At 55.9% G+C, this 8,056-nt stretch overlaps 1 protein-coding gene across 33 annotated transcripts in view; it reads right to left on the bottom strand.

Annotated features, from left to right (window-relative positions):
• Window positions 1-222: 222 nt before the first annotated feature.
• The window catches only part of MADD (MAP kinase activating death domain), a 50,814-nt gene continuing 42,980 nt past the window's right edge, over window positions 223-8,056 (bottom strand). For 12 of the 33 annotated variants that reach the window (XM_049779517.1, XM_049779518.1, XM_049779520.1 and 9 more), the window contains 7 exons: window positions 6,080-6,244; window positions 5,084-5,156; window positions 4,892-4,998; window positions 3,189-3,197; window positions 2,918-2,987; window positions 1,206-1,252; window positions 223-962 (listed from right to left, as the gene is read on the bottom strand). In XM_049779517.1, coding sequence (XP_049635474.1) covers window positions 858-962; window positions 1,206-1,252; window positions 2,918-2,987; window positions 3,189-3,197; window positions 4,892-4,998; window positions 5,084-5,156; window positions 6,080-6,244 — 576 coding nt within the window. In that variant the 3' untranslated portion in view covers window positions 223-857. The remainder of the gene's footprint in view (window positions 963-1,205; window positions 1,253-2,917; window positions 2,988-3,188; window positions 3,198-4,891; window positions 4,999-5,083; window positions 5,157-6,079; window positions 6,245-8,056) is intronic. The other 21 variants (XM_049779538.1, XM_049779539.1, XM_049779541.1 and 18 more) reach the window with 2 other exon arrangements.

The following is an 8,056-nucleotide window of genomic DNA, read 5'->3' as shown; positions in this document are numbered from 1 at the left end:
TTTTTTTTTTTTTTTTTTTGGTTTTTGGGTCACACTCGGCAATGCTCAGGGGTTACTGCTGGCTCTACGCTCAGAAATCGTCCCTGGCAGGCACGGGGGACCATATGGGATGCCGGGATTCGAACCACCGTCCTTCTGCATGGAAGGCAAACGCCTTACCTCCATGCTATCTCGCTGGTCCTAGAAGGGGCCCCATTTAAAGCAGTGCAGATCAGAGCACAGAGGGGTAAAGGACATTTATTTCACAGTTACACATCTGTACACTTTCTATAAATAATGCAGAGCGCAGATATTTACAGCCATCTCTTGGCCCTCACAAGCCGTGCCTCCCCCAAACCAGAAACACCAGACACAGATGTGGGAACTGAACTGGCCCTTCCCCAGCTTGCCCTGGTGCCAGAGCACAGCAGCTGGGCTCGAAGCACAGGGAAGGCAGGGCTCTCTGAGTGGGGAAGCAGGCAAGAGGATGCAGGCAGTAGCAGAGAGGCAGGCCCTCACTCTGCTGCCCTGACCATGCCAGCCTGCTGGGTCACAGGGTCAGAGTTGGAGTGTTGCATGGAGGTCCCAACACCAAAGACATGGAACCACGACACAGACATATCAAGGACACACGCCAACGGTTCACTCTGACTGCACATACTTCCTTGGAAGTCACTGGCCTGACAAACAATTGGGCGCCCTGAGGCAACAGCAGGCAAGTCTAAGATTGGGAGAGGGCAGAGGGGAGGGAGGGAGGGAAAGACACATGGAGACACACGCTGGAGCCATTACTGGGAGCTAGAGCACACAACGCATCACCCATTGCACAGCACCAGCAGCCACAGGGCAGGGGCATGGGATGAACCGAGCCCCCTCCATCAACTCGACACGGGCCGGGGTGGGGTTCTTAGATCTTCCTCACTGCTCCTAACTGCAGCCACGTATGAGAAGAGACACAACACGGAGTAGCAGATCTCATGGGCCTAGAGTGGAGAGAGAGGGCAGGTGGGCGTCCTGGGTACTTCTTGGAGGGGAAACGCCAGCCCCGAGGTGGGCTGAGGGGGTCAGGTGGTATGATTGGCCCAGGGCTGAAGACTCGCCTCAGCATCTATGGTTGGGGCCATGCAGCGCCAGTGTGCCTCAGAACCCTCCTCGCCCACCCCCTGTGCCCTGGGAGGGCCCCGGGGATTCTGCCTGAGCGGCCTGTCCCGTCGTGGCACACTTACCATTGGTGTCTTGTACTTGTGGCTCACCACTTCTTTAATTTCAGGAACTAAAACCGGACGGGCAAGAGACAAAACAGAAAGTTCAACACTAAGAGCCACACAGCCTGGCACCCCCCGGTGGCAGCGCCAGGCACCAGGCTTCCCCTTCCCCTTGAGCTCTGTCCCGGCGGCGGCAGCTGTGGAGGCTCTGGTGGGCAGAAGCCACCCTGGAGGATTCTGTCCAGCCTCGTCCCCTCTGCTAGACCTCTTGAGGTCTACCTGGCGCTATTCCCAGTGGCCTGATACTGCCCCCAAATGGACAAGGTGATATGGGGTTTACTTCTCACTGGCCCAGTCACTGTCCAGGGCCTGTCCAAGGACCTGAGAAGTAGCAGCGAGGGGTGAGGCGGCAGATTTAGGGAGAGGGAAGACAGCTGGCTCTAGTCTGTGTCCGCCCTTCCCAGATGCCCGAGAGCTCATCCATGTCCCTAGCTCGGATTCTGGCCCTCTGTTCTCCCACCCCCTGCGCCAAGAGCCCCAAGGCTGGAGGAGAAAGTGGCTGACACTAAGTCCTGGCCCCAGCCCGCCTGTGTGAGGGAGAGCGTCGGAGCTCTGGAGCAGCGCACTCGAGCAGAGGGGCAGGCAGGACAGCGCCTGGAGGGATGGGGAGCATCAGGCAAACACACACAGGCCCAGTCGGAAGGCAAGGTCCAGAGTCAGCCCTGCCCCAGCCATGCAGGGGGTTGTGCGTGGCCAGGGCCGGGGAGGCGGGCCCCAGAACTCAGCCTTCCTCATGCCCCCATCAAGGCTGGGAAGAGAGGGGTGTGGTAACCCCAAGGGCCAGAAAAGGGAGGTGAGCTGGCCACACCTTCCTCAGACCCTGAGAAAGAGGGAATGGGGTGGGGAGCCCAGGTTGACCGGGAATGAACGCATCCAAGGCAGGGCCAGAAGCCCGGTCCTCCTCCTGAGTCAGAAGATACCCAGATACTAGTCAGACAGAAGAGAGGGGGGAGCACACGCGGGGAAGACAGACCAGAGGCAGTGCAGGACGCAGGGTGGTGGAGAGGAAAGAGGGGAGGGAAGGAGACAGACTGGCACTGGGAGCAGCTGCTTCAGGGTAGAGGTACCCCCCACCCCCTGGGGGCCCCAGGCAGGGCCAGGCGGGGCAGCATGAGCCGAGAGCCGAGGTCACTTTACCTGCTGAGAAGGAAGGTTTTCAGAGCGGCGATGAGGACACAGAGGAGAAGCACAGACACAGCAGGAACTCTAGGCCTGGGCAGCAGGGACTCCACTAGTCCCTCCTCAGCGCTGCCTCTCGGTTCCCTCCTACAGTCGCCCCCTGCCCCTGCGGCCCTCTATGCTGCCTGTCCTTCGAGCGAGCGGCCCACACAGCCACTCATCCTATAGCACTGAGAAGAGAAGGCCAGGGAGTACCGGGCACCGGGACATGGCAGAGCATGCGGTTAGCCCCCAGAACTTTCTGAGCCACGCAAGGTGGGACTGAGCTCACGGCGCCTGGCTGGCCCTCACTGGCCTCTAAGCCTCGCCATCTCTGTCCTTCCTGTCTCCAGCTTCTCTCATCTCTGCCTGCCCCTGGTGCCCTAGCGCGTTGCCTGCCTGCCTTCCTTTCATAGGGGGGCGGCAACTCTCTGCTTCTAGGCCCTTCTCTGGAGCTCCAAGGTTTGAGTTACTGCCATGTGAGTCCAGACCTAAGAGCAAAATAGTGTAATTACCAAATTCCTCCAGGACAAAGACGCCTCGAACTGTATTGCACTTTTTAATGTGATTCAGCTCTATGAAAACCTGCAAGAGAGGGAGGGAGGGCGGGGTAAGGCCTAGAGGCTCCACCCAGACCGTGGAACCCACTCTCCCGGCTACAGCCCCGGCCTCCCCTCGCAGAAAACCTACTTCCCTGGGGAGGACAGAGGAATCCACACACTCGTGCGCACACACACACACAACTCAGAAGCTCTAAGAAGCGAAGACAGCAGAAAGGGCATGTACCTTCCGCTCCTGGCCGGAGGAGAAAGCGTGGGAGAGAAACGAAGGTGTTAGTTTCCATGCTCACACCCGACCCAGAGGCCCCTCCGTGGGCCTGGGTTGCCCGGCCCTTGCCTGTGCTTGGGGTAGTGCTGGCACAACACTGTGCTCCCCAGAGTCCCCATCAGCTGCCCATCAGCTCGACCCTTCCATGCATCCTCCTCCGGCGCAGAGGGCTGGCACAGATGCGAAGCTCCCCTAGCCGGTGCTTGGGGTAGGAGGCGCAGAAGCTCCTAGAAACAGAACCCAGGCTCTTCCAAGCAAGAAGCGCAGTGATGATTGCGCAGGGCCACCTCAACCTGCATACCCTAGTGGAGGTTCTGCTGTCCGGTGCACACAAGGGGGGCAAAGTGGAGCATGAGGCTCAGAATGAGTGTATGTCCCTGGAGGATGAAACTGGCCTGCAAACCCCAACATCCCTGGACTCTAAAGTCTGTCTAATTTCCAAACGCTGCACTCCCCAGCTGATGCTCCCCACCCCCATCTGACTGGCCATAAGTGAGCTAGAACTCCAAGGCAGAGATCCCATTCATCAGGGGTCCACAGCCCTCTCTGCAGGGTCTGTTCTCTAGACAGACACCAGCATATAGTAGTTGGATAATGGAGCCGCACTAAAGGGCTGATTGGAGGCAGACTTGGAAGAAGACACTGGAGGTCTCTTTCACTGAGAATCTTCTACCGAAGAGGGGTAGCCTGAACATTACAGCGATCCCAGGCTGGATCCCCGAGAAGTGCCAGCACCCTGGCCAGAAGTAAGCGGAGGTGACCAGATGACCTGAAGGCCTAAAGTTACTGTAGCCCGCAGATGAACATCCCTGACCAGAAACCTACAGCCACTGTTCCCGTCGCACCCAAGCTGCCCCCGAGTGTCCCGGAAGAGGAAGGACGCAAAGGAAACGCGACACTGAGGGTACAGAGCCTGAACTGGCTGGGGGGGGGGGGGTGTGCCAGAGGGCGAGGAGTGGGGAGGAGGGAAGGCACTTATGTGAAGAGTCAGCGGTGGGATCGGACCTGGCTGCCGTGCGCTGGTCTTGGAAAGGAATTAGCTTAGGGGCTGGTCCACTGAGAGAGAAAGGAACGAACGCTGTGTTAGAAGATCAAGAGGAGGAAAAAAAACAAGTCAGCTTGACGGCACCAAGGGAGATGGATTCTGAGCTGCTCCCCAGTCCAAAGAAGGGGGGGGGGGTTGGAGAGCCCTGCGGAGCGGGGATGCACAGAGGGGGCACACTCGGAGGGAAAGTACAGGAAGAAGAGGCAGCAGGAGAGGCAGATGAACACACACGCTCGAGAGGACAGACACAGGCAGCTCCCACGCGCACACACTGCTCTGCCCGCACCACCTGTGTGTGGAGACGAGCCGGTTGAGCCCACAAAGCAAGACCACAGAGCAGGAGCACAACCTGGGATGGCAGACGGGGGAGCAGGCGGAAGGCGACGCTCCCACTCACACTATGCGAAGGCTCACGGGGCAGTGGGGGGGCCTGGCTTGTCCAGCCTCCTGCCAGAGGCACCCCACCACCACACTTGGGGATGGCTTCCGGCCTTCCTGTGCCCTCCCCTGCTTCTCTCTCTGGTCCAGCAGCTCCAGCACACCCACACGCCCCAGAGGTGCCTCTGTCATGCTCACGGGCCCTGGGATACGGCTCCACGGGGCAGATGGCACCCACCTGGTTGTGCATAAACTTGAGATTGATCCCTTCCAAGGTGACCTGCAGCAGGCCACCCTCGCCTGTCTTCATGTCCTGCACGGGGAACTCGCCCCCTAGCTCAGGTCCTGCGGTGAGGGAGAGGCCATCAGTGGTGTAAGCTGGAAGGCCTGGTACCCCAATGTCTGCCTGGGCAGGGGAGATTCTTCTCACCAGGCTTGATGCTCTGTTGCCGGGCGGCGGCACGCTCCATACTATCCTTCACACAGTAGTACAGTTCCCGACACTGCAGCACAGGAAGAGGCCGGGTTAGTCACACGCACCTGCCAAAGGCGGCCAGCCCCTTAGTTCTATCTCAGCATGTTGCCCTTCCCAAATTAAGCGTTTTGTTACACTGAGGTAGGTGTTGCAAATTGTGCTAATGAAGCCAAGTCCTGGAGTCAGCCACTGTGTCACTATGCACTGGTATCAATGTGTTACTAAAAGCTAGAGAGAATGTGTAAGGTTTAAGTCACCTGCTTGCATGTGGCCAACCCCACTACAATCCCCGGCACCCGCTGGTCCCCTCTTGAACAGAGGCAGAAATGGCACCTGAGCACTGTCAGGTGTGGGCTGAGAACAAACAAATCATAGGTGATTTAAAAATTAATCAAATGGGGGGCTGGCGAGGTGGCACTAGAGGTAAGGTGTCTGCCTTGCAAGCGCTAGCCAAGGAAGGACCTCGGTTCGATCCTCCGGCGTCCCATATGGTCCCCCCAAGCCAGGGGCAATTTCTGAGTGCTTAACTAGGAGTAACTCCTGAGCATCAAACGGGTGTGGCCCGAAAAAACAAAAAAAAATAAACAAATAAAAAATATTAATCAAATGGCTGCTGAAGCCAGGACCCTCAGGGAGACTTTACGAAGTCCACGCGACAATTGCTGGCAATTGTCAGCAAAAAGTGGAGCTTCAGAGCCGGAGCAATGGCACAGCAGTAGGGTGCTTGCTTTGCATATGGCTGACCTAGGATGGACCACGATTCGATCCCCTTGGTGTTCCATATGGTCCCCCAAGCCAGGAATGGTTTCTGAGTGCAGAGCCAGAGTAACCCCTGAGCATCACCGGGTGTAGCCCAAAAACATCTGTGGCTGCAGATGGGGACCTGGGGACCTGAACTGCCTGGTAACATCTGTACTGCTCTGCCTATTGCACAATGCTCATGCTACCTACCTTCTTGGTGTAGAACTTGTTGAGCTGCGTCTCAGAGCCGTTTCTGCGCCACAGGCACAACACCTTGGTCTTGGGGCAGTAGGTCATGTTGATGAGCTTCTCGTACCACCAGCGCTCATACACGGTCCCGATGTTGCTCCGTAACACCACGCAGTCATCACACACCTGTGAGCAAGCACCAGGCACTTAGGGACACAATGCTCTTCACCCCGGGAGTACCCATGGCCAGGCCCTCCTCTCTCACTACCAGTCTCCCTTCAGAGGAATCTGCCCACACATGACTGCTAGACAGAAGAGCCTGAGAGCAGGTTAAGGATGTCCCTGAAGAGAGCCTGTGAGCACAGAGGAGGTAAGGCATTTGCCTTGCATGCAGAAGGACGATGGTTCGAATCCCGGCATCCCATATGGTCCCCCGAGCCTGCCAGGAGCGATTTCTGAGTGTAGAGTTAGGAGTAACCCCTGAGCACTGCCGGGTGTGACCCAAAAACAAAAAAAAAAAAAGAAGAGTTATTATATCTTCTCTGCTCTTGACTTAAAGCTCTAGACTTCTCTACTCTGGACTTTTGGAGAGTTCACGCCTCCTCTTGATAAGAGTCATCCTTGGGGGGCCGGAGAGATAGCACAGCGGTGTTTGCCTTGCAAGCAGTCAATCAAGAACCTAAGGTGGTTTGTTCGAATCCTGGCGTCCCCTATGGTCCCTCGTGCCTGCCAGGAGCTATTTCTGAACAGATAGTCAGGAGTAATCCCTGAGCATCGCCGGGTGTGGCCCATAAACCAAAAAAAAAAAAAAGAGTTATCCTTGGGAATAAGACAGAAGCAGGAGACTGTGGCAGACCAAACTAAGGAGAAAGAATCAAGGCATTTTCTTTTTTGTTTCTGGGTCACACCTGGCTGTACTCAGGGGTTATTCCTGGCTCTGTGCTCAGAAATTGCCCCTGGCAGGCTTTAGGGGGGACCATATGGGATGACAAGAATTGATTGGGCCTGGAGAGATAGCACAGTGGCGTTTGCCTTGCAAACAGCCGATCTATGACCAAAGGTGGTTGGTTCGAATCCTGGTGTCCCATATAGTCCCCCATGCCTGCCAGGAGCTATTTCTGAGCAGACAGCCAGGAGTAACCCCTGAGCATCGCCGGGTGTGGCCCAAAAACCAAAAAAAAAAAAAAAAAAAAAAATTGAACCACCATCTCCTGAGTTGGCCGCACGCAGGGCAAATGCCCCACCACTGTACTATCTCTCCGGCCCCAAACCAAGGCATCTTCTAAACCTTATCAGCCCTCGTTTTACAAATTCTTTCCTTTTATTTTATTTTTGGGTCACACCTGGCATGGTTCAGGGGTTACTTATGTTTGTTTGTTTTTGGGTCACACGGGGCAGTGCTCAGGGGTTACTCCTGGCTCCACGCTCAGAAATTGCTCCTGGTAGGCTCAGGGGACCATATGGAATGCTGGGATTCGAACCAATGATCAGGGGTTACTTCTGGCTCTGCACTCAGAAATCATTTCTGGAAGGCTCAAGAGAACATATGGGATGCCAGGAATTGAACCCGGGTCAGCTGCATGCAAAGAAAACATCCTACCCATTGTGCTATATATCTGGCCCCATTACATGAGTTCTTATTAAAAAGAAAAAAAAAAGACACTCTGGACCTAAGGATGGTTATTATAAAAAAGCCCAAATTTCTAGGATGATATAAAGAAAAAGACAAAGTTCCCACCTTTACTCAGTTCTCTTCTTTCTCAACTTTCTCCCTTAGGGGACTACATCTGTCCCTACAGCTCCAGTTATCAAGAAAGATGATATCAAGATTAAAAGAGGAGGGGCCGGCGAGGTGGCGCTAGAGGTAAGGTGTCTGCCTTGCAAGTGCTAGCCAAGGAAGGACTGCGGTTCGATCCCCCGGTGTCCCATATGGTCCCCCCAAGCCAGGGGCAATTTCTGAGCACTTAGCCAGGAGTAACCCCTGAGCATCAAACGGGT

The sequence above is a fragment of the Suncus etruscus genome, chromosome 9, assembly GCF_024139225.1.
Source record: "Suncus etruscus isolate mSunEtr1 chromosome 9, mSunEtr1.pri.cur, whole genome shotgun sequence".
Lineage (NCBI taxonomy): Eukaryota > Metazoa > Chordata > Mammalia > Eulipotyphla > Soricidae > Suncus > Suncus etruscus.
The sequence above is the reverse complement of the archived record's forward strand: the minus strand, read 5'-3'. Positions and strand labels throughout refer to the sequence as shown.